Source organism: Phyllobates terribilis, unplaced genomic scaffold (assembly GCF_046119375.1).
Source record: "Phyllobates terribilis strain yellow unplaced genomic scaffold, ASM4611937v1 Scaffold_3__8_contigs__length_932513732, whole genome shotgun sequence".
NCBI lineage: Eukaryota > Metazoa > Chordata > Amphibia > Anura > Dendrobatidae > Phyllobates > Phyllobates terribilis.
This window is the reverse complement of record NW_027362763.1, coordinates 700,208,560-700,235,064: the sequence shown is the minus strand read 5'-3', so window position 1 is coordinate 700,235,064 and position 26,505 is coordinate 700,208,560. Positions and strand designations below refer to the sequence as shown.

Below are 26,505 nucleotides of genomic sequence, written 5' to 3'. Positions count from 1 at the left end.
TGTATGGAGCTGTCATACAGACTATTGAGCTTCGATGATACCTATATAGCAACTGTCAGCACGCTCTTTGAGTAGTGCAGCCGTTCTGCGCTATCATGGTTTTGCGCTATGTCTGCCATTTTAGTGCCCCCTATATCTCTACCTTCTTATGTCTCTGATTTTAGGAATACACAGGGGCATAACTACAATAGTGGCAGGGGTTGCAATCGCATATGGGTCCAGGAGTCTAAGGGGTCCCAAAAGTCCCTTTTGCCTATATAAAAAAAATGCTAATAAAGAATTTCAATAATTTGGAGCCCCATTGGAGCTTTTGCATTGGGGCCCATGCAGGAGTGTGATTGCAGGAGTGTGATTGCAGACAGATTCAACAAAAAAAATACAACATCAATCCTTGTTGTTTATAGGGGAGACCAGTGTCGGACCGTGGGCCAAGGTCCAACCAGTAACCAACTCTAGGGTCCCACTTTTCAGCTACATGCAAATGTGACATTATCCTCAATCATAAATCTATATAATAATGAACTGGGCAGATTGATAAATGAATAAGATGCTGCCTTTGTCTGTACATAGTGATTCAAGTATATTGTGCCAAGTACTGTTCATATTAGATGGTGGTGGCCCACCTGAGGATTCCCCTGTTCTCCATTGGGCCAGTCAAGCTTGGGGAGACTATATCTGTATATAGGAAAAGAGAGCACATGCGGCACTCACCACACTTGGCACAATTGCACAACTCTTGGACCATCTGTTGATGGGTGCCAAAGCCGGCTCCAAGTGTTTGTGGACCCTGGGTGAAAGAGTCTCAGTGGGCCCCTTTAACACATACCACGATTCATGATGTACAGATGCCGCAGAGAAATATATATAAATGGATAGGGCATCAATGTAAAAGTAGTGGACAACCCCTTTAAGGTTCTTTTACATGGGCAGATTTGTGCCCAAAAAGCGACAATCACTGATATGATAAATTGATTCAGCACTCATTTAATTATTATTTTACATGTGCCAATGTAAAATGAATCGGGTTAATATGATTGCTCTGTCTCTGTATAGTTTGCGTATTGTACAGTACATTCCCTGCTACATGGGTATGTCGAAAACAGTTTTTTAGCCTGCATAAAAGATATGAATAACTGTCGAATGCGTATTTACTCAATGATCAACTGACCACTTCCATGTTTACATGGACTGGTAATTGAGATGCTTTCTCACAATGCTAGTTCAGCCAATTATTGGCCCATGTAAAAAGACTTTTACAGTAGAGATCATCAAACTCGTTGAAGGCAAATTTCAATTCACCTTGAATTTTGAAAAAATTCCAGTTCTTCTAAATCCAATTTTTGTTGTGTGTTTTGCTAAGTGCAAATTCAGTCAAATAGCTGCCAGCTGCCATTTTGCTAAATTGTAGAAGGCTGGGGAAAAGGTTTAAAAAATAAAATCTGCCTTGCTGCTAACCTGTCCCGATACCACTGCAGCCCATCATCTTGTCCTTCACTCCAGTTCAGCCTCTTTTTGCTCCTGCACACAAAGTCCTCTTTGGCATTCTTCACTCTGTGACAATAGCTTTGACATTGTGATGTGTTTCGCCCAAAGATTAATCAGTGTCATGGCCAGCACACATTGTGATGTGAAAGCTTGTGTCATCATGTCAAAGGTCTGATCGGTGCTGGAAGCCCTTGGAGTAGAGTGAAGGTGCCCAAAAGGTACACCAAAAGAGTGAAGGTGCCCAAAAGGTGCACCAAAAAAGTGAAGGTGTCCAAGATCACATTCTAGAGGAAAGAAAAGACCAAAGTAAGCCTAGGACCAGTTGGTGGGCTGATAACAGGATGTTCTGTTAATGTAACCACCAGTAATAAAATATAATTTGTGAGGAAACCTGGCAGTAGGCATTCAGTTTCTCTGCAGTGCCACCACTGGGAGAAAAAAGCATTACACAATTTTCATTCATTGATTATATAAAACAATGGCTGGCGGGTCCTCCAGAATGAGAGAGACACTCTTTGCAGACTCTTTCTTTGTTCTAGCTAATATATATAAGCCCTGAATACAGGAACTCCCGCTATTATCTCAAAACTCTCTACTAGGGTAGTGGAAAGGAGGTTTCAAGACCTTTATTGTAAAAGTTGGTTGAAAATTTCACTGAATAATAGTCATTTAAGAGGGGTAAAAACTGGGAGGAAAAATTCAAGTATAATGACGTGAGAGGACAAGAATACGACATCAAACGAATACCAAATTCTGGTCTTATAGTGAAAACTTAGGTTTTGGTCTTAAATAAGTTCTATAGTGTTATGCACACGCCCGGACTGACTGGCGTGTGCGGGTGTTGTGGTTCCACTGGACCATGGACCGGAGAGTGCCTGGAGGGGCGTGACTAAGTATCTGGCCGATCCGACCAAGGTGGCACGACGGCATACGACGCCAGTGCACCAGGGAGAAACCGGGCAGAGGGACCAGGTGCTACTCCAGGTCAAACTCCGGACACAGGGGTTGACCCACACTGGGATTACTGGAACAGGCAGGTTAGGCTGGCACAGACTGGTGGATGTAAGCAAACACGGCAGGTATGCAGATGGGTGGATACAGGCGAGTATGCAGGCAGGGAGGTACTGGCCGAAAGGACGGGCTGGAGCACAGAAAGGTTAAGACCCAGTACAGACTGGGTCACAGAACCGCAGATGCGGTAGACAACCACAGCAGAGAGGGAACGCCCGAAGCGGTGGGCAAGAACAGAGCAGGACGGGGCTGCAGGAGCAGCGAGCACAAGCAGGGCAGGACAGGACTGCCGGAGCAGCGGGCACAAGCAGGGCAGGACAGGACTGCCGGAGCAGCGGGCACAAGCAGGGCAGGACAGGACTGCCGGAGCAGCGGGCACAAGCAGGGCAGGACAGGACTGCCGGAGCAGCGGGCACAAGCAGGGCAGGACAGGACTGCCGGAGCAGCGGGCACAAGCAGGGCAGGACAGGACTGCCGGAGCAGCGGGCAGAAGCAGGGCAGGACAGGACTGCCGGAGCAGCGGGCAGAAGCAGGGCAGGACAGGACTGCCGGAGCAGCGGGCAGAAGCAGGGCAGGACAGGACTGCCGGAGCAGCGGGCAGAAGCAGGGCAGGACAGGACTGCCGGAGCAGCGGGCAGAAGCAGGGCAGGACAGGACTGCCGGAGCAGCGGGCAGAAGCAGGGCAGGACAGGACTGCCGGAGCAGCGGGCAGAAGCAGGGCAGGACAGGACTGCCGGAGCAGCGGGCAGAAGCAGGGCAGGACAGGACTGCCGGAGCAGCGGGCAGAAGCAGGGCAGGACAGGACTGCCGGAGCAGTGAGCAAAAGGGTCAGAGCGGAGCAAGGCTGCCGGAGCAGTGAGCAAAAGGGTCAGAGCGGAGCAAGGCTGCAGAGCAGTGAGCAAGGAGTCAGAGCAGGCTAGAACCGCCGGAGCGGTAAGCAAAGGAGTCAGAGCAGACTAGAACCGCCGGAGCGGTGAGCAAAGGAGTCAGAGCAGACTAGAACCGCCGGAGCGGTGAGCAAAGGAGTCAGAGCAGACTAGAACCGCCGGAGCGGTGAGCAAAGGAGTCAGAGCAGGCTAGAACCGCCGGAGCGGTAAGCAAAGGAGTCAGAGCAGGCTAGAACCGCCAGAGCGGTGAGCAAAGGAGTCAGAGCAGGCTAGAACCGCCGGAGCGGTGAGCAAAGGAGTCAGAGCAGGCAAGGCTGAGTAGGGGGGACAGGGCTCTGTTCACACGGAACAGACAGGAAGGGAAAGGCAGAGCCAGACACCCACAGGGTACTTGCAGAGAAGTAGCGAGTGGACCACAAACTCACAAACGGGAGTACAGAGACAACAAGCAGGAGTTAGGTACGAGTTCAGACTCTGCAGAAAAAGGAAGGGAACGGACATAGAGGCAAAACAGGTAAAGGATAGGAGAGAGTTCAGACTGGAACTGAGTGTACGGAGGAGACCGACACTGCAGCGGAATACAGGAGCGGGTCTGGGAATACGGCCCCCAGAGAGACAGGACGAACAGGCAAGGAGCGTGTTCAGACAGGACAGACAAGATACAGGAGCGGGTCTAGGTAATCGGCCCCTAGAAGGCGGGAGGAACAGGCTAGGAGCGTGTTCCGACAGGACAGACAAGATACAGGAGCGGGTCTAGGTAATCGGCCCCTAGAAGGCGGGAGGAACAGGCTAGGAGCGTGTTCAGACAGGTCAGACAAGATACAGGAACGGGTCTAGGTAATCGGCCCCTAGAAGGCAGGAGGAACAGGCTAGGAGCGTGTTCAGACAGGCCTGGAAATACAGCCTCCAGGATAGGCAGACAAGAGAACACAGAACAGGACCTGGCACCTTCAGAGTGCGCACACACACTGAATGAAACACTATGCTCAGGCAGGAATAGATGGGAGCAGCTGAGCTATATACCAGGTGACAGACAGCAATAGGCTGAGGACGCACAAGGGGTGTGACCCACAGCAGGTACAAAAAGCAGGAAGTGATCGGGCGCCGCCCTTAAGCAGCAGAAACAGACACAAACAGACAGCATGGAGGGAAGCCAGAGAGACATTCTGGACTGGAGATCAAGTGCGCGCTCTTGCACAGTGGGAGATGGACCACCATGCAAGGACGCCGCCAGGTATGTTACATATAGATGGAAACATCTGCAGTTCTCTACTAATTAAAAAAAATGTTACAAAACATAAGAATTAAAAGTCTTACTTTATCTCCCTGGGTGAAGCTCTTGGTGTCACATAGGCACTTGTAAGGTGAAACACTCGTATCACAAGAATTAGCATGCCCGTGGCAATTACATCTGCAATAGAGAATGAACTAGTTATCTGTAGTCAGTAGTGACATTTCCCCGACAATGACAGTGTAATCAAGCAACTTTTATGGAGCCTCTAATGTGTTGAGAGTACAGGATAAGTAAAACATCCATTATAAGGAAATATAATTAAACTAGCAGCAAATGCAAAATGCTCTTGTCGTTTACTGAAGTGTCGATGTTCTGTAATCCACATCCTTCAGTCAATAATATAATAATTTGCAAATTGTTATTTTCAACTTCACTGCAGTTTCCCGGGGTAATGATGCACATACCGTACAGTTTATCACTCCTCTAAAAAGACGTAGCTAGTAGAGATGAGCGAATCGATTGATGCAAATTAGATTCTAGTCAAAGTTTTAGGAATTTGTAAAATTCGAAAAATTCATGATTCACTTCATGTGAATCACCTAAAATGACCACTGCCATGTTGCATAGTCCTGAAGATTGGATCAGCCGGAGAAGCATAAAATGACCTCGGATCTGGCTGGGCTCATAATGCCCAGCCAGATAATAATCACATCATATGGTATAGCACAACCAATCAGGAGGGATTATCATAGCCTGTATAAAAGCTGAGGCAGGGAATGCAGCAGCCATGTTAATATGAACCTGAATAGTGAGAGGACGTCAAAGCTCACAGTTTCGGCATAGAGATAGGGAGCAAAAGCCATAAAAAATTAAGAAACTGTATTGATAGTGTGTGACAGGAAAGCAGTGAAGACCATTAGTGTGGGAGGAAAACAAAATAACAGATTAAGTGATATTGCAGAGTCAGAATGTCATTATTGTCTTTGCTGTGCAAAACGAAGCTTTAGAGTACTTTGGATTTGCTGCAAATCAGTTTGCCGCAATTTTCTAGTAAAATTCGTTAAACTGGCAAATTTAAATTTCTAAAGATTTGGTTATCTCTAGTAGCTAATATTTCCTTAATATGGGAAAAAATATTCAGTTCACTTACTACACAAAGTATAAGGGTACATCGAGACAAGACGTCAATTTAGCAGGGAAAAAATGGTGTATCATTTTGCATGGGTTTCATGTGCAATTGACATGGATTTTGCTGCAGGTTTCCGGCTGATTTTTCCTAATGTTGGACAATTTTTGCATGGATTTTGCACAAATCTTTTACATTTAGTATGCTATGGATAAGATTTGATAAATGATCATTCATTTTGATGACACTGTAATACACGCAGAAATACTGAAGCATACTTTCCCTGTGTGAATGCACCCTCATACAAGTCTCATTAAAGGGACCCTGTCACCAAAACAAAAACACTATTGCAGATTTGGAGTTAATCTACAGGATAATAGTGTTGTCAACCTGCCCGGCACCTGCACGTAGACGAATGCAGATGGGAGAAAATGAACTTTATTCCTCCTGACAGCGTTCTGCGTTCAGTCACAGTAGTGGTGCTGGTGAGGGTTCAGTCACCGCTCTGAGTATATAGAGTGGTGGCTGTAACCACACCCTGACACTGACTGACAGCCAGCCCCAGACAGGATTTACAGACGCCGCTCTGTATATTCAGAGCGATGACCGAACCCGCGCCGGCCCGCCACGTGATTGAGCACCTCATGCTGCTGGGGGGAATAAAGTGCTAAGTGCGGGTGCTGGGCAGGTTAATAATGCTATTAACCTGCAGATTAACCCCATATCTGCAGGGTAAAAGCATTTTTTTCTGGTGACAAGTTCCCCTTAAGTTCAATGGTAGCTTTATAAAGCCTTATCAATTGAGCTTGCACTAATGGTGGCTGTGTGCAGCAAAGTTTATAACATCAAGTCAGAATAAAAGACCTCCCATATACATACAGTAACTGCCAAAATTCCTGAATTTGCCATGACTGTTCTGATTTTTTAGTTACAGACCTGGCAAATTCAATGTTGTCCCAGACCCAATTAGAGGTGGGACTTGTGGAAACTCTGCCTAAAAGAAGGCAAATCCAGTGAGGCTAGGGTGTTCCCAGGTGGGACTGGGTGTGGGATTTAAACATCTCCATACTACCAACATACAGTACATGAATGTACACATAAGTTATGATTAGAAATGAACAAATCTCTTGAAATTCATTTTACCTGGTAAATTCAATTTGCTCACAGTAAAGTTGGAACAAAATGAAAGTGCCCTGAAAAGCAGTTTATTAAGTTTATTATGATGTGAAATCTCTCCCTTACCCAAAGCATAATAAATGTAAGGGAGGCGAGGGGATGAAAAACAACGAATATTATAAACTCCCTAGAGATGATTGAATCAATTTGAAGTCAAAATTTGCTTTGAATTTTACAAAAGCATTTTTTTGTCGTTTGATTCTCTCAAATCCAGCAAAATGGCAAACTCTTCATGGCTCTTCAGTGATTCTTCTGATACTGCCTAGCCCTCACAACATCATGGCATCCCCGGGCAATGCACAACATAACGTCATGAGAGGCTTAGTCACCTGTGCCACCATGCAGTTCTCACCAGCTTCAAGGCTCTTCAGGACCTAAGGTGATTTTTAGTCCTCACAATGTCATGACATTATGGAGCAATGCATGTCAATGACAAGGTCTCCCGCTGGCACTCTTCAGGGCTCTTTAGCACCTCTGGTGTTGACTAGACCTTACACTGGTTATGACTAGGTCTTACAATGTCAGATCGTGAGGCCTAGTCATAACTAGGCCTCGCGAGAAGTCATGAAGTGCATCTCCTCTCTTAATCAGAACATCATGAAGCAAAGCCAATCTAGTCCTGATGCATAAGGCAAATACATCCAGATGTTCAAAGTCATATGCTACATGAGAGTCTGTTTTTCATGCTACACATATACATTGTTGGTACGAGCAGATGGAAAGAAAACATGGCCTTACCTTCCACTGATGGTAATTTCATGAATTCCATAATACCGATATCGGAAACTCATATTAGACTCCAGCATGTGATATTGACCAGATAATTGAATCCTTACTAGAGATGCTTTCACAAACTCCTGAAGTTCCTGGTTGTTATAAATATCATTGTAACCTGGTCGATAATTCGGTTCTGGAGTCAGAAGGCTTAGGGTCACATTACCATTAGGATAAGGGATGTCACTAGGAACAGACATTTCAATAAGGCATAAAACATCATGTAAAGCAACAAACCAATCCAATAACATAAAAACTAACACCGCTACCAAAAACTACCAAATTGGCTAAATTGCTTATATTTATATATTTTCCATGTCTTTAAAGGATGGATGGCTCTATTGTTTGAAATTATCATGATTTCTGTAAGAATATATTTTCAACAGGGAACCAAATCCATTATTGTAGTAAACGATAAAATTAGTTGCACAAAGTTAGAGTAGCTTGGCTGCCAGAAATAGCGCCACACTTGTCCACAGGTTGTGTGTGGTATTGCTTCTCCGCACTATAAAAGTAAATAGGGCTAAGCTGCTATATCAGGTACAACCTGTGGACAGGTGTGGTGCTGGCTGTTTTTGGAAGGAATGCACCCTTAGTTGAATTGCTGAAGGCTTTCATTCTTGTTTTTCTTTAGTAATGTCAATGACAAGCTCTGCTAAATCACATAATAAAGCAATACCTGGTGCGGCCTGGCCGATCTTTTATTTTTAAAAGTAGCCTAAAAAATTGTCTAAACGGAAAATTTTAAAATTTGTTAAAAAAAAAAAAAAAAAAGCAAAAATTGCATAGTGAAAAGCAAAAATTGCATAGTGAACAGATCTTTATACCTGGAAAACTGAAGACAATTTACAGAACTTGGGCTGTCTAAAATGCCATTATTTTCCATTCCAGACTCTTGACAATCACTCGCAAAATATTGCCAATCCTCCCAGAAGGAAGTTCTATTTTTTTTTCTTTGGATTCTTAAAACTTTTGGCATTGGGCTGTAAAATTGAATAGTTACATAAAATATCTGAAAAATAAAGAAGACAATGTAAATGATCACTTTCAAAAAATGTAAGTAAAATGCAGAAAACTTATTTTTTATAGAAAATTTTTGCATTTACAGAATTGACCTCATGCCACAATTTTTTTGTACCTTGGGAAGAGTTATCATAAAGTGAAGTGCCCTTCTTGGAAATATTTGGAGCGAATAGGAAGGGGGCAGGATAAAATAAGGTTTTTGAATGTATCATCCAAGCAATAAAAATAGAAAATGGAAATTGAAAAACTTAAAAAAAAATAAAAATTACATGTGTGTGAGATACTTTGTCAACAAGGAGACATGTCTACTAATAGTCTATGGTATCACAAGTGGAGAAGCTGCATAGGGGTCCAGTCAACCAAGCAGCTAGTTTTGAGGATACTGAAGCATCCCCAGAACAAAAGAGGCAAAAAAATGTGCTGAGCCAAAGAAATGGCTTGTAGGTTCATCTTCCACCATTTGAGGTTCCATAAAGATGTGCTCAGCATTCCTTAAACCACACTTTTGATCCTTTGTGAAAGATGAATGTTTCAAAAAAGATTTTGAACATTTGGGCCCTAATTCAAAATTCCTTTGAAACGTGGCAGATTTTTGCGCAACTCGGAGTTACATAAAAATTTAGCAACTTTTGGCATTTTCACACTAGTTTTTCTATGCGTCCTCAAATTGGCTGAAGCTGGGGCGATATGAGAGCACGACAAGGGTGGGATGCCCTTCTAATTCACAATGAGCTGTGACCTTTCTTACACCAGAAATCTTACTCTAGTAAATGATTGGAGTAAGATTTCTGGCATGGTGCACAGAAGCCTCTTAATGAATCAGAAGCTTTTTAATCCTACACGCCCCCTAATCAAGACCGGCGTGAAAGCTGCCAGTCTTCATTAATCAGGATCAATGTTGCTTTGAAAGAAAATATAATTTGTGTATAATTTAAAGGACAGATCAACTCTTAAATATTCCAGAAAATGACTTCCTTTTTAGTAAATAGAAACTTTTGGTACTCGGTGTAATGTATCATATTTCGAAATAGAAATTCGCTGGACCACCAAATTCTAACAATTGGAGATTCGATTCTTGCGAATTGCCCCCAAGAATTCCCTCTGCCATTTTACACAAAGCAAGAGATTGGATCATATGATCTCAGCTTCCTGATAATGCCAGTATAAAAGCTAAGGCAGGGAGTGCAGCAGCTTTGTTTGGGTGAATCTGGATAGTGAGAAGACGTCACATCTTAGCAATAGTGATAAGGAGAAAAATCTTTAAAGCATTGTAGAAAACATGTGAGACAGGACAGCAATGAAGTACAGCTACTATCTGTTTACCCATAACCATATATTGTGAGGTTACTTTGTCATTAGTAAGGTTGTGTTTGCGTTAAATAACATGAAAGGTCATCAATACAGTCCTTATAAACCTCAGTATCATACACACATAGGCGGATTATAATGAGGGCAATCTGGGCTACCACCCGGGGCTCCATGGCCAGATAGCACTCATTATAATATGTGCGGCGCCGCGGCACATATCTGTTGTCAGACGCTGGGGGGCCGCCGGACCGCTCCCCCAGCAGCGGTCAAGCACTGCACCTGTTAACTTCCCTGTGCTGGCCTGGCCGCGTCACAGCTAGGAGACACGGCCCTGTGTGTGGCCGTGTCTGCTAGTGTGAAGTCACGCAGTGCGTGCCTGGCCTGCACTGCTGCACAGGAGAGAAGCTGGACGACGGGAGCCGGGAGATGGTGAGTGTGTGTATGTGTGTGGGTGTGTGATTGAGTGAGTGTGTGTGTGCACAGATATCATTCTGTGATGTCTGTTTATATGTATTTTTGTGTTTCAAATGTGTTTATGCGTGTATGTATATGTCTGTATATGTGTGTGTGTGTGCGTGACTGCGTGCGGCCTCCCGCTGTATATAGATGGCACCGTGCAGCCTCCTGCTGTGTATAGATGGCGCTGTGTGGCCTCCCGATGTATATAGATGGCACCGTGCAGCCTCCTGCTGTGTATAGATGGCTACGTGCGGCCTCCTGCTGTGTAAAGATGGCTACGTGCGGCCTCCTGCTGTGTATAGATGGCTATGTGCGGCCTCCTGCTGTGCATAGATGGCTATGTGTGGCCTCCTGCTGTGTGTAGATGGCTATGTGCGGCCTCCTGCTGTGTATTGATGGCACCATGCGGCCTCCTGCTGTGTATAGATGGCACCGTTCAGCCTCCTGCTGTGTATAGATGGCTACGTGCGGCCTCCTGCTGTGTATAGATGGCTACGTGCGGCCTCCTGCTGTGTATAGATGGCTACGTGCGGCCTCCTGCTGTGTATAGATGGCTATGTGTGGCCTCCTGCTGTGTATAGATGGCACCATGCGGCCTCCTGCTGTGTAGAGATGGCACCGTTCAGCCTCCTGCTGTGTATAGATGGCTACGTGCGGCCTCCTGCTTTGTATAGATGGCTACGTGCGGCCTCCTGCTGCGTATAGATGGCACCGTGCGGCCTACTGCTGTGTATAGATGGCTTTGTGCGGCCTCCCGCTGTGTATAGATGGCTACGTGCAGCCTCCTGCTGTGCATAGATGGCGGCATGTGGCCTCCTGCTGTGTATAGATGGCTAAGTGCGGCCTCCTGCTGTGTATAGATGGCTACGTGCCGGCTCCTGCTGTCTATAGATGGCTACGTGCGGCCTCCTGCTGTGTATAGATGGCTATGTGCGCCCTCCCGCTGTGTATAGATGGCGCCGCGCGGCCTCCTGCTGTGTATAGATGGCTACGTGCGGTCTCCTGCTGTGTATAGATGGCTAAGTGCGGCCTCCTGCTGTGTATAGATGAGTACATGCGGCCTCCCGCTGTGTATAGATGGCTACGTGCGGCCTCCTGCTGTGTATAGATGGCACCGTTCGGCGTCCCGCTGTGCATAGATGGCTACGTGCGGCCTCCTGCTGTGTATAGATGGCTACGTGCGGCCTCCTGCTGTGTATTGATGGCACCGTGCGGCCTCCTGCTGTGTATAGATGGCTACGTGCGGCCTCCCGCTATGTATAGATGGCAACGTGCGGCCTCCTGCTGTGTATAGATGGCGGCATGTGGCCTCCTGCTGTGTATAGATGGCTAAGTGCGGCCTCCTGCTGTGTATACATGGCTACGTGCCGGCTCCTGCTGTCTATAGATGACTACGTGCGGCCTCCTGTTGAGTATCTTACTCTTGATGGCACCGTGTGGCCTCCTGCTGTCTATAGATGGCTACGTGCGGCCTCCTGCTGTGTATAGATGGCTACATGCGGCCTCCCGCTGTGTATAGATGAGTACGTGCGGCCTCCCGCTGTGTATAGATGGCTACGTGCGGCCTCCTGCTGTGTATAGATGGCTACGTGCGGCCTCCTGCAGTGTATAGAAGACTACGTACGGCCTCCTGCTGTGTATAGATGGCGCCGTGCGGCCTCCTGCTGTGTATAGATGGCTACGTGCGGCCTCCTGCTGTGTATAGATGGCTACGTGCGGCCTCCTGCTGTGTATAGATGGCTACGTGCGGCCTCCCGCTATGTATAGATGGCAATGTGCGGCCTCCTGCTGTGTATAGATGGCGCCGTGCGGCCTCCCGCTGTGTATAGATGACGGCATGTGGCCTCCTGCTGTGTATAGATGGCTAAGTGCGGCCTCCTGCTGTGTATAGATGGCTACGTGCCAGCTCCTGCTGTCTATAGATGACTACGTGCGGCCTCCTGTTGAGTATTGATGGCAGCTTGTGGCCTCCTGCTGTCTATAGATGGCTACGTGCGGCCTCCTGCTGTGTATAGATGGCTACATGCGGCCTCCCGCTGTGTATAGATGGCGCCGCGTGGCCTCCTGCTGTGTATAGATGGCTACGTGCGGCCTCCTGCTGTGTATAGATGGCTACGTGCGGCCTCCTGCAGTGTATAGAAGACTACATGCGGCCTCCTGCTTTGTATAGATGGCTACGTGCGCCCTCCTGCTGTGTATAGAAGACTACATGCGGCCTCCTGCTGTGTATAGATGGCTATGTGCGGCCTCCCGCTGTGTATAGATTGCTACGTGCGGCCTCCCGCTGTGTATAGATGGCTACGTGCGGCCTCCTGCTGTGTATAGATGGCGCTGTGCGGCCTCCAGCTGTGTATAGATGGCTACGTGCGGCCTCCTGCTGTGTATAGATGGCTAAGTGCGGCCTCCTGCTGTGTATAGATGGCACCGTGCGGCCTCCTGCTGTGTATAGATGGCTCCGTGCGGCCTCCCGCTGTGTATAGATGGCACCGTGCGGCCTCCCGCTGTGTATAGATGGCTGCATGTGGCCTCCTGCTGTGTATAGATGGCTAAGTGCGACCTCCTGCTGTGTATAGATGGCTACGTGCCAGCTCCTGCTGTCTATAGATGGCTACGTGCGGTCTCCTGCTGTGTATTGATGGCACCGTGCGGCCTCCTGCTGTCTATAGATGGCTACGTGCGGCCTCCTGCTGTGTAAAAATGGCTACGTGCGGCCTCCCGCTGTGTATAGATGGTGCCGCGCGGCCTCCTGCTGTTTATAGGTGGCTACGTGCGGCCTCCCGCCGTGTATAGATTGCTACGTGTGCTCAATATTAAGCCTTACAATTAATGTAAGGCTATGTACCCACGATGCAGAAATGCTCCGGATTTTCTTTGAGCGTTTCTGCATCATGCTGAAGTGAAGCGTTCTACACATGTATTTCCGCATGCAGGTTGTCAAGCGCTTTCCAAGCGATTTTAGCATCACTTGGAAAGTGCTTCACTACTTGGTCATGCTATATAAATCCATGCAACCGACATGGATTTATATAGTGTGACCGTAAAAGAATGTTAAAAATTAAAAAATAAATATATACTTACCTTCTGATGGCCTGCCGACGTCAGCGGTCGCGTGACCCATCATATGACTAAATGACGTCACGGCTGGTCCTTTAGTCTACCGCGAGCTGCCGGCAAGCCAGGACGCATCGGATAAAGACACCGGGGGCAATCAGAAGGTAAGTATAATATTTACTTTTTATATTCTTCTTTTTTTTACAGGTTCTATGGTGCCCGGGTCCGGAGGAGAGTCTTCTCTTCTCCAAACCCGGGTACCATCCGCACATTGAAACGCATGGAATCTGCATGTACAGATGCAGTGATGCGGATTACATGAGTTCCAATGCAAGTCAATGGCGGGGCTTTCACCGTGCTTCCGCAAAATAATTGGTTGTGCTGTGGATTTTTCCGCAATGATAATCCGCAGAAGAAATTTCCGCAGCATGTGCACAGCACATGCTGATTATCATTGGGGAACATGGCAGACCTTCTACCAAGCGTTTTTTAAGCGTTTCTGCAGCGGAATTGCCGCTGCGGAAACGCTTAAAAGACGCATAGTGGGCACACAGCCTAAAAAAAATTATTATAATTAATATATTAATATTGTGCCAAATTAATTTCACGTGAACTATCTCATGATCTTTCACAGGGGATCACGTGACATGTGATACATCAGGTGTGTATGTGTGTGTGTGTGGGGGGGGCAGCGCCTTCTAAACTACCCGGGGCCCTTGCTACTCTTAATCCACCCCTGCATACACATCTTTGCAGGGCAGTTGGAAACTTTGCAGAGATAAATTAATTGGTTCAAGGTGAATTAAATTTGGTTAGAATTGTGCAAAAAAATTGGATGATAAAGTCCATTTTTTTTTAAATTTGTTTTGTAAATTCGAGCAAACTGCCGAATTTCAATGTCAACAGATTCTCCCATCACTAATATTAAATCAATGTAACTGTTATAATCTTTTAGAATTTTACTTACATTACTAGATGGTGGCCCGATTCTAACGCATCAGGTATTCTAGAATATGTATGTAGTTTATTCTGTCATCCTCATTGGCGTATTTTCGCTTACGAACCATTGGAAGACAGGAAGCGTAAATCATGATAGCGTACAGTAAAGAAGTATCTGTTCAGCGCACTGTGACTGACAGAACGTGTTCAGTAGACGTGAGTGAACTACGTGGCACTGTGACTGGGGGTTAAATTCCGCGCCAATATCTCTGATTGTTCGCGGCCGGGCACGACCAATCCACGAAGCGGGGTTTAAAGGGGTTGTCCACTACTTTAAATTAACCCCCCAATGTATCCTCCCGGGGCCCCTAATGAATTTCGTAAATACCTCATGTTGCCAATACTGCCTGTGCGCGGCAGCACGTGACCCCCGCTGCAGCCGGCTCCCCGCTTACGTCACGACTATTTCTATTTCATTGAGAGAGCGCGCGGTGGATGCCGAGTGTGACGTGATGGGGGATAATCCCACCCACAACCTGTCACTCACCATGGAACGCAGAATAGGAGACCCCTGGCTGCAGCCACAAATAGTCGTAACGGCTGCAGCTGGAGGTCACGTGCTGCCTGTGCCCTGTCAGCGATAGCGCCGCGCACAGGCAGTATTGGCAACATGAGGTATTTACGAAATTCATTAGGGGACCCGGGGGGATACATCGGGGGGGTTAATTTAAAGTAGCCACGCCAATATCGCTGATTGGTCGTGGCCGGCCAGGTGCAACCAATCAGCGAAGCGTGGTTCAAATGCCGAGTCAATTTGCAGCCGGACTGCGCCTGTCGCTGATTGGTTCCGGGCGGCTGGCGCGACCAATCAGCAACGCGGTATTTCCGTTACAGACAAACAGACAGAATTAGACGATTAAATATATAGATTGTGCTTTGGTCAAATTGTACAAAAAATTCAACTTTGAGGGCTTAATTGAAAACAAGATTCTGTGAGCAGAGAAGATGTTCGAAATCCATTTCACAGTCTGCTTTTGTTACCATTGCTAACAATATAAGGCAAAAGTGAACAACAAAGATTGTCACAGTGGGTGATCAGCTATTTATATGGCTTGAACAAAACCCAATGCCTATGGCAGATTTAATTCACCATGCAATTGGAAATTACAAAAAAAAAAAAGTTTTGTTTTCTTTAAATTCTTTGCATCCAAATTGCAGGAATCAATGTTCTTCTCTAAATTCATATGAAAGTAAAAGAATAAAGCATGATTAGGAGTTCTTAAAGAAGCAATTGATAAATTTCATTGATTTTTCCAAAATATTGTTCACTTTAATTTGCTGAAAATCCTGAAAACCTTAAATCTGCTATATCAATTTTAACATCTCTATGGATTAGCAAATTTTTAAAAAAATCTGTTTTCTATTGATTTTCCAAAATGCAAAGCACTCGAGAATCTCGAGCCTGGTAAATCATTTCTACTATCTTGGAAAATGTTGATAATATAGTAAAATCTAGTAAAATTAATGATTATTTCAAAATCAGGAAAAATCTTCTTGACGAAAGAGTGGTCATTAGATAATTTCTTGAAAAAAAAAAATTAAAATTGTGGTTCTTCCTCAAAAAAACATGTCATACTAATATTAGGACAAGTGTAAATTGCCTAATATTCCAACTACCATAATTCTACCCATTTACCAGAATAATCCTGAATCTCGACCCTCACCCTTATTGGAAAAGCAGGTGGATATTAGAGCTGAGGAAAAAAATAATATGTAGGACCCTTGAGCAGGGGTAACACCGGTAGTCCAAGGCCGCTTCACCAGAGCCATGGGAACCTCCTCCTTCCTGCTGGCATCCTTGGTGCCCCTTCTGATTAGTATTCCTGCCATGATATTGTGCATGTGTCACTCTACAAAGATGACATTGCTCCAGACCACACATGGCAAACTCTGGCCCGTGGGCCAAATCTGGTCTGCAGGGTGAGCATATTTGGCCCACGATGCCGGGTGGGTCCCCCGAGTATATTTGGCCCCTGACGTTGGAGGAGGGGGCAGCATCACCCTTTTCCCAGCATTGTAGTGTCAACCATATGCCCTATGGGGATGCCAATACAGTTGAAAGCAATGATGGAAGAAAGAGCATCAGCTGAACCTCAATCTCTCATCACTTCCCCTCTACGTCTGACGTCTCAGTGCAGCGGTCACCATGATGTCATAATAATGCGCCTGCTATACCGAGGTGTGCAGAGAAGTTGAAGACACTGTGAATAGACCGCAGCAGAGGGGGAACGGCAAAGGTGAGTTGCTGTTTTTTTTTTAATCTGGAGCCATTATACTGTATGGAGGACTATGCGGGGCCATTATACTGTATGGAGGATTATGTGGGGCCATTATACTGTATGGAGGACTATGTGGAGCCGTTATACTGTATGGAGCACTATGTGGGGCCCATAATACTGTATGGAGGACTATGTGGAGCCGTTAAACTGTATGGAGAACTATGTGGGGCCATTATACTATTTGGAGAACTATGTGGAGCCATTATACTGTATGGAGGATTAAGTGGGAGCATTATACTGTATGGAGAACTATGTGGGGCCAATTATATTGTATTGAGCACTATGTGGGGCTCATTATACTATATGGAGTGGTACGGATCCGGGTGGTGGAACCTCTGCGCTGCGGTGCAAGTAGGGACCAGAGGGGTGTAACTAGGTATCAACTCGGACCCACAAAAGGTCGTACGGCGGCTCAATCGACTCCGTGACCAGGGAGGGACCGAGCAGAGGGACCAGGTGCTACTCTGGGGACCGACCTTGTATGAGAGCAGGTGACTCCCACGGGTCAGAAGGCAGGGACTGACCGGTATAGCAGGTGAGCACGGCAGGCAGGCTGACGGGTGATCTGGGAAGACAGACTGGCAGGCAAGGCAGGAAACAGGCAGGAGCCTTCAGGTAGGCTGGCTGGTAGGCACGGCAGGTAACAGGCAGGTGCTTCCAGGTAAGCAGGTGGGCAGAGCCCATAGACAGACTGGCGGACTGAACTTGTAGTCAGGCAAGCAGCGGGACCTGGGGGCTGAAGCAGAGTATCACACACAAAGCTACAACCTTGCACGGGCGTCTCCATATTGGAGGAGGTGCCTTTTATAGGGGAAGGCCTCCGGCCATTGGCCGGGGACTTTTTAGGACGGCGCGCGCGGCCCCTTTAAGAGGGCGGGAGCGCGCGCGCGCCCTAAGCACGGGGCCAGGGAAGCTGCGTGCACCAGCAGCAGCTGCAGGGAGGCCAGAAGACGCCGGAGCAGGACCGCGGCGGTAAGGGGGACGGCGTTTCTGCTGGGCAGGAGGCAGAGACGCCGATGCTACATGGAGCACTATGTGGGGCCATTATACTGAATGGAGCATTATGTGGGGCCATTATACTGTATGGAGAAATATGTGGAGCCGTTATTCTGTATGGAGGGCTATGTGAGGCCCATTATGCTGTATGGAGGACTATGTGGGGCCCATTATACTGTATGGAGGACTATGTGGGATCATTATTCTGAATGGAGGACTATGTGGGGCCATTATACTGTATGGAGAACTATGTGAAGCCGTTATACTGTATGGAACACTATGTGGGACCCATTTTACCATATGGAGCACTATGTGGGGCCCATTATACTGTATGGAGAACTATGTGGAGACATTATACTGAATGGAGGGCTATGTGCGGCCATTATACTGGATGGAGCACTATGTGGGGCAATTATACTGTGTGGAGGACCATGTGGGGCCATTATACTGTATGGAGCATTATGTGTAGTCATTATACTGTATGGAGCGTTATGTGGGGCCGTTATACTATATGGAACACTATGTGGGGCCATTATACTGTATGGAGCACTATGTGGGGCCATTATATTGTATGAAGAACTATGTGGGGCCCATTATACTGTGTGGAGCATTATGTGGGGCCATTATACCATATGGAACAGTATGTGGGGCCAAATCCTGAAAATCACATTGTCTGATTTGGAAAGAATTTTTTTTCAAATTTTGTTGGAAAATAAGTATTTAGTCAATTATAAACAAGCTAGATTTCTGGTTCTCACAGACCTGTAACTTCTTCTTTAAGAGGCTCCTCTGTCCTCCACTCATTACCTGTAGTACTGGCACCTGTCTGAACTTGTTATCAGTATAAAAGACACCTGTCTGCACCCTCAAACAGTCACACTCCAAACTCCACTATGGTGAAGACCAAAGAGCTGTCGAGGGACACCAGAAACAAAATTGTAGCCCTGCACCAGGCTGGGAAGACTGAATCTGCAATAGGCAAGTAGCTTGGTGTGAAGAAATCAACTGTGGGAGCAATAATTAGAAAATGAAAGACATACAAGACCACTGATAATCTCCCTGGATCTGGGGCTCCACACAAAATCTCACCCCGTGGGGTCAAAATGATCTCAAGAACGGTGAGCAAAAATCCTAGTACCACACGGGGGGACCTAGTGAATGACCTGCAGAGAGCTGGGACCAACGTTACCCAGGCTACCATCAGTAGCACACTACGCCGCCAGGGACTCAGATCCTTCAGTGCCAGATGTGTCCCCCTGCTTAAGCCATTACATGTCCGGACACATCTGAAGTCTGCTAGAGAGCATTTGAATGATCCAGAAGAGTATTGGGAGAATGTTATATGGTCAGATGAAACCAAAGTAGAACTGTTTGGTAGAAACACAACTCGTCGTGTTTGGAGGAGAAAGAATGCTGAGTTGCATCCAAAGAACACCATACCTTCTGTGAAGCATGGGGGTGGCAACATCATGCTTTGGGGCTGTTTGTCTGCCAAGGGACCAGGACGACTCATCCGTGTACATGAAAGAATGAATGGGGCTATGTATCATGAGATTTTGAGTGCAAACCTCATTCCCAGGGGCGGAAACAGACTGTAGTGGGCCCCTGTGCAAGAATTTTTGGGGGGCCCCCCCTGCCCTTCATAGAGGGCATCAAGGGCCTCCCCCCCGTGCATCTCTGATTCCCCCCACTCCTAGTTAATTAATTGTATTTAAAAAAATAAAACTTGTTATACTTACCCCCAGGGCCGGCTCCAGGTTTTTGTGGGCCCTGGGCGACAGAGTTTCAGTGGCCCCTTTAACACATACCATGATTCATGATGTACAGATACCACAGAGAAATATATATATATATATATATATATATATATATATATACTGTATATATAGTACAAGGCCAAAGATTTCACTTACTACATTACATGAGCGATAGCTACTGTAAATTCTACAATAGCTCAGAAACCGGCGAATCCTCACAGCGCACAGTGCAGACCGGACAGTATAGTCCTCCATACAGTATTATGGGCACCATATAATGCTCCATACAGGATACTGACCCCCTTATAATGCTCCATACAGGATACTGGTCCCCATATAACACTCCATACAGGATACTGGTCCCCATATAACACTACATACAGAATACCGGCCCCCATAAAATGCTCCATACAGAATAGTGACCCCCATATAACGCTCCATACAGAATACTGTCCCCCATATAATGCTCCATACAGAATACTGACCCACATATACCGCTCCATACAGAATACTGACCCCCATATAACGCTCCATACAGAATATTGGCCCCCATGTAAAGCTCCATGCAGGCTGTTCGCCCCCTTATAATGCAGGATGACACCCCCCTTTTAATGCCCTATGCAGTTTGTCACCTCTACCCCCCATAAAATGCCCCATGCAGGATGTCACCTCTCCCCCCCATATAATGCCCCTTGCAGGATGTCACTTCCCCCCTTTTCAATGCCCCATGCAGTATGTCAGACCACCCCCTCCCTTATAATGCCCCATGAAGGAGGTCACACCCCCCCTCCTTATAATGCCTCATGCAGTATGTCACACACCCACCCTCCTTATAATGCCCCATGCAGGATGTCAATTCCCCCCTCCCCCTCTTATAATGCCCCATGCAGGATGTCACACCCCCTCCCTTATAATGCCCCATGCAGGATGTCACACCCCCTCCCTTATAATGCCCCATGCAGGATGTCACTTCCCCCCTTCCCCTCTTATAATGCCCCATGCAGGATGTCACTTCCCCCCTTCCCCTCTTATAATGCCCCATGCAGGATGTCACACTCCTCCCACCCCCATATAATGCCCCATGCAGGATGTCACTTCCCCCCTCCCCCTCTTATAATGCCCCATGCAGGATGTCACACCCCCACACCATATAATGCCACATGCAGGATGTCACCCCCCCCATATAATGCCCCATGCAGGATGTCACCCCCCCCATATAATGCCCCATGCAGGATGTCACACACTTCCCCCACCATATAATGCCCCATGCAGGATGTCACACACCCCCCATATAATGCCCCATGCAGGATGTCACCCCCCACCATATAATGCCCCATGCAGGATGTCACACCCCCACCCACCATATAATGCCCCATGCCCCCATACATGAAAAAAATAAAAAAATCGAATACTCACCTCACTTCTTACCTGCTGCTGGTGCTGCTCCAGACTCCAGCGTTGTGCGCGTCTTCCCGCTCTGCACTGTGACAGGTCAGGAGAGAGCGCGCGCGGTGTAAAGACATCACCGCGCCCTCTGACCTGGGACGTCACAGTCAGAGGACACGGAAGACGCTGTGGAGGCACGGGGAGGGGTAAGTATTGTGCCGGCGCTGTCACATGACCGGAGATGTCCCTGCGCTCAGCATGGGGCCGGGGACCCATGCTGAGTGCAGGGACATCTCCGGTCATGTGATGGCGGGGGGTGATGTGACGGCGGGGGGTCCTGCGGGGGGCCCCATGAGGAGACGCACAAGAGGGGGGCCCCAACGGGGCTCCGAGGGGGCCCCGACCCGCCGGGCCCCATGCTGTCATGCCCTGATGGCGGCCCTGCTGGAGGCTGGAGGGGCCCCCTCTCCCTCGGGGGCCCCCGTTCAATGAACCGGTAGGTCCGCCCCTGCTCATTCCATCAGCAAGGGTATTGAAGATGAAACGTGGCTGGATCTTTCAGCATGACAATGATCCCAAGCACATCGCCAGGGCAACGAAGGAGTGGCTTCGTAAGAAGCATTTCAAGGTCCTGGAGTGGCCTAGTCAGTCTCCAGATCTAAACCCTATAGAAAACCTTTGGAGGGAGTTGAAAGTCCGTGTTGCCCAGCGACAGCCCCAAAACATCACTGCTCTAGAGGAGATCTGCATGGAGGAATGGGCCAACATACCAGCAACAGTGTGTGCCAACCTTGTGAAGACTTACAGACTTACAGAAAACGTTTGACCTCTGTCATTGCCAACAAAGGATATATAACAAAGTATTGAGAAGAACTTTCGTAATTGACCAAATACTTATTTTCCACCAAAATGTGAAAAAAATTTCTTTCCAAATCAGACAATGTGATTTTCAGGATTTGTCTTCTCATTTTGTCTCTCATAGTTGAGGTCTACCTATGATGTCAATTACAGGCCGACCTCATCTTTTTAAGTGGGAGAACTTGCACAATTGGTGGCTGACTAAATACTTTTTTTTCCCCACTGTATATGGGGTTATTATACAGTATGGAGCTCTATGTGGTTCATAAAACTCCACCACCTCATAGACAATTCAGTGTTGAGAAGAAGAGAAGTTACCTACCTAAGTGTCATTACGGCCTTCTCTGCAGGCAAGCACAATATCTGGACTAGGTATACTGGTATGAGCAAGTATAAAGATTAGGTAAGGTGTAATTGTTAATTTTTTCTATAAACCCACTTTTTTTTACTACCCTGCTCTGTCCTTCAAAAAACAATTACAATAAACATAAGGCATTTTGACTAATTTTTTTCTCATTTTAATAAATCTTTTTGGGACTTTACTATAATCTGTTTTATGCCCAGATATGCAGCAGCAGAAATAGTCTGTAAGCAGATGTTTGTAGGAAATCCTGTAGAGTAACTGGCATTGAATAGTTATACTGTATATTCATAGGATTTCGGCTATAACCATTGTTGACTTTGCCCGTGCAGCATTCAGCGACACTAATTAGCTAAGAATTATAAGAACACTAGTCAAGATAATTATGAGCATACATCATAATCACTATAGGGATATATACAGAAGAAGAGGGAGTTGAAAGATAAAGTATTTAGCTTAGGAGGCTATTAATCTGCAGGAACCATAAAAGGAAACAGAATTAGAGAACAAGCACAGGAGGATATCGAATGTCTAGATGTAATGAACTTCATGAATGATTGAAGACAAATAAGATATTGTTGCAATCAGGTTTTGGACACTGAATACTTCGGTATAAGCTGTAGAACAAATTTGTTGGTATGCCTTTTATTTTGGAAAGGGATGGGAGGACATTTTTTTGTTCATGAAACAGTATTATGGATCAATTGTTATAGTAACTAAGCGGTATACCTGACATTCGACATCACTGTAATGATCTAACACCTGATTTCTTCTAAGGTTTTAAGAAACACATTCATTATGACTCTTCCAGTTAAAAGGGTGAAGTGTGAATGCAAACGAAGACCTATGCCGAGGATTGATGGAGATTGCACCATTTGGACCCCCACCAATCGCCAAAATGGAGCTGAAGTTTCTGCTTGCACACCATTGCATGCATCCATGGTTCAACTCCTTTAGTATTGAGGGTTCACTAGTTTTAGACCCCTATTAATTGCATAGTGGCCAAAAGTTCCAATTTTCCAGGAATTGGCCAACAAACTACTATAGAATACAGATGGAATCAATGCTTTTTTTCTCCAATAGGAGAAACAGTTTCAAACTCACTACAAATTTCGCAAAAAAAATCAATATTGCCAGAATCCATATTTTTGGCTTTTCAATTTGATCAATGTTAGCAAAATGGTGGCCAACCAACAGGGCCTGGAGGGGTTAAAAAAAAAATTATAGTCATCTTGACTTTCACTTCTTCCTCTGTGCCAGCGGGGTTGCCCTTCCTCTGACTTGAGACTTTTTCTTCTTAGTCTTCACTCTTTGGTGCTTATCATTACATTGCGTGATGCCATGTAAGTTCCAGTTGAAGATTGAAATGAAGAAGACTGGAGCCAGAGGGAGGGAGTCAGCAGAGGACAAGATGAGGGGCAAGATGACCAGGTGAACTGTCGCTGCAGGACAGATGAGGGGCAAGTTGACTATAATTTTTTTTTTATTGACAATTGCAATCTGGGCACATTTGATTGGTATTGAATAAATTTGGAGCTAATCAAATTTCCCAGCCAAATTCAAGCAAATCTGCCAAATTTGAACATTTCTAGCCATGTGTTATTCCCTCCGAACCTCCTTGGTCTCCTACTATCTGTGCTTGCAAAAGTAAGAGAATGGAGAAGATATGACTACAGCATACACAGTGATTGGCAATTGTAATTAAAACTATTTGCAAAATTGTATAGAGAATGTATCAAGGCAATAGTTACATGGGGGTCGAAGAATAGAATTATGTGAATTAGATGTGTATTATTCCGTTATTAAGCTCATGCAAATATATTCATTTTCTTAAACAGATAAGCTTAGAGTTCTTTGAAGAGACTTTTTTAAAAATACATCTTCCATATATAACTTTGGTCTCATGAGTTAGATCGAATTCTGCAGAAGAAAAATTGTATGTTATCTATTTAAAATAAATAAAACAAACTTTACTTTGACGGCCATATTGAAGGCACATACTGAAATTTCTTCCTGTGTCTCCTTTAGACAATTTAGCAGGATGTGATTGCTTTATTGTAGCGGATATAAATGGAATTCAATTAACAGTGAAATATCTGTAGATCTGTAGAATTGACCACAAGTGATGGAGATTAGCCCCTCATCCCGGAGATCAGAAAATAGCAGAATAAGATAGAAATATTGGTGTGTATCAGTATGTAGTAAAAAAAGTTCTGCCTTATACTATAGAGCTGTCATCCACCCTCTAGTGATAATGAGATGACTCTGCTTATTCTTTCTCAGTCCATACGGCAAAGCTGATAAATGAGTTAAAGAAAAAAAGGAAGTGTCAGACTATGCTTTCTAAAAACTGGAATATTTCAAGATTTTTTTTAAGGAATAAATTCTTGATATTTATTTAGTAAGGATGAGTGAATCATTTCTAAATTAATAAATTGAATAGAATTTCCCACAATTTGCATTTTGATTTCATGACAGGTGCTGCCCACGAGGCCATTTGAAGAGACATATGTTATGACGGCATGATGTCAGAATGCGGAGAAAAGGGAAGATGAAACCGACGCCATAGATGAGCAAAGACCTGGGACACCAGCAGAGGACTCTTGAGGAGCTGAGGAGGTCGGAGCTTAAGAAATGACTTTTTTTAATGGCAATCAAGGCTCATTCAATTCACATCTAATAAATTTTATGTAAATTCAATATCCAAAGAAAAGTTAATAGAATGTGCCGAATTCAAATTTTGGCAGATCTCTATTATTTAGAAAAATATATATTTTTTTAAAATTTGATATATCTACTTTGTACCGATATGATCAACCGTTCCCTGCAAGATACATATAATGTCGCACAGAGAGGCCTACTCCCCATTGTACGAGTCTGTAATTTTTAGTTTGTTCACTGTAACTTACCGTATATTTATATTTTATATGTAACTCATTGTCATGTACCTCACCATGGAATCAATGGTGCTCTAAGAATAACTAATAATATATGATAAGAGTTATAGTTTACCTGATATTGTCCATTGGTCAAATCCAATGTAATATTTATGCCTTTGTCAAAATCCAAAGTAGATAAAATAGAAGAAATCCATGTGGTTTGGAGATCATTATCATTCATGTAGGACACCGGGTGGGCATCTCGATTAACCCTTAAAACTTTATTCTTTGTTTTGCTGGATGCCCCATTTGGAAGGCAAGACTTTCCATCCATGGGGTGAAGACGTGGGTGGCTGCTAGGACATCGGCATTCTGACTGAATGGACAGTTGAAGGAACTTTTCAGAAAACACTTCCAAGATTTCTCTGTTGAAAAGCAAAGCAAGGTTATCCAAGAAATAAATCTGCGCTGATAAAAATGAACTACTGATAAGAAGGCAAACTTAGATCAATGCATCTTGTAATTAAAGAACTCCTGAGTTTAGAGGTGATAAAAGAGATGAGTAAAGAGATGTTTCTCAATGACCCCATTGTATGCAAGTGTTATAGATCAATTGCTGTGGTTGTTTCCATGTCCCCATTTACCTGGCTGATCCGGAGTTACCTGGAAGTATGAATCCATCAAAAAGCATGGTCTAACCTTTATAGAATACAAAACTGATGGCCCTAATGTAGGTGAGTTTTCCATTTTTATTCTAAATCCGCTATATGGTTCCAGATATTTATTCACTGCTACTTTTTCTGGTCTTTACTAAAGGAGCAATGCTTCACATTGTAATAATGCAGAGAATCCTAAAGACACGCCCAAGAGGATCCTGTAAGCCATGCCCTTGGAAAGACTTAGTGCAACACAGAGGGAAGAGGGAAAGGGAGCACAGACACTAGAGAAAGGGGGAAGTGGAGACCTCCTTATCTGGTCTAGTGTCACCCTGTCTCAACTATCAACCCTATATTGCCTCTTCACCAATCGCCACACGCGTGCCTCGCCCTGAATTTCCCTGGTGTATGGCTAAGGATAGGGATGGGAGGAGATGAGCACTAGTCAATCTCCACTAAACTCTATAGTCAACAAGGGTAGACAAACAGGGGGACATTGCTTAGCTTTAGATGACTCCAAATGTGCACACAGCCTCAAGCTCCAGAGAGGATGAAGTACTGCTCTTGCTAAGCTTCACAAGTAGAAATGAATATAGCCGGCACCTCCCTCTCAGACACACCAGGTACTTATACACCCAGGTCAGAGAGCTAATAAGCCAGAGAGAGGTAGCCACTGGTTCCTAAAGACAGCCTCTCATCTAAAAAGATGTCTGTAATGCCAAACGTAGAGATCTCCTGCAACCAACTGCAGGGCGACTGTCTGCCACCTCTGACACACCCGTGACAGTATCCCCCCTCTA

At 45.6% G+C, this 26,505-nt stretch overlaps 1 protein-coding gene across 1 annotated transcript in view; it reads right to left on the bottom strand.

The window, feature by feature from the left end:
• Positions 1-26,505, bottom strand: part of USH2A (usherin) — a 461,796-nt gene that overhangs the window by 295,025 nt on the left and 140,266 nt on the right. The window contains exons 5-8 of the mRNA XM_073673580.1: positions 25,183-25,474; positions 8,521-8,705; positions 7,658-7,879; positions 4,701-4,794 (exon numbers count right to left, since the gene is read on the bottom strand). Coding sequence (XP_073529681.1) covers positions 4,701-4,794; positions 7,658-7,879; positions 8,521-8,705; positions 25,183-25,474 — 793 coding nt within the window. The remainder of the gene's footprint in view (positions 1-4,700; positions 4,795-7,657; positions 7,880-8,520; positions 8,706-25,182; positions 25,475-26,505) is intronic.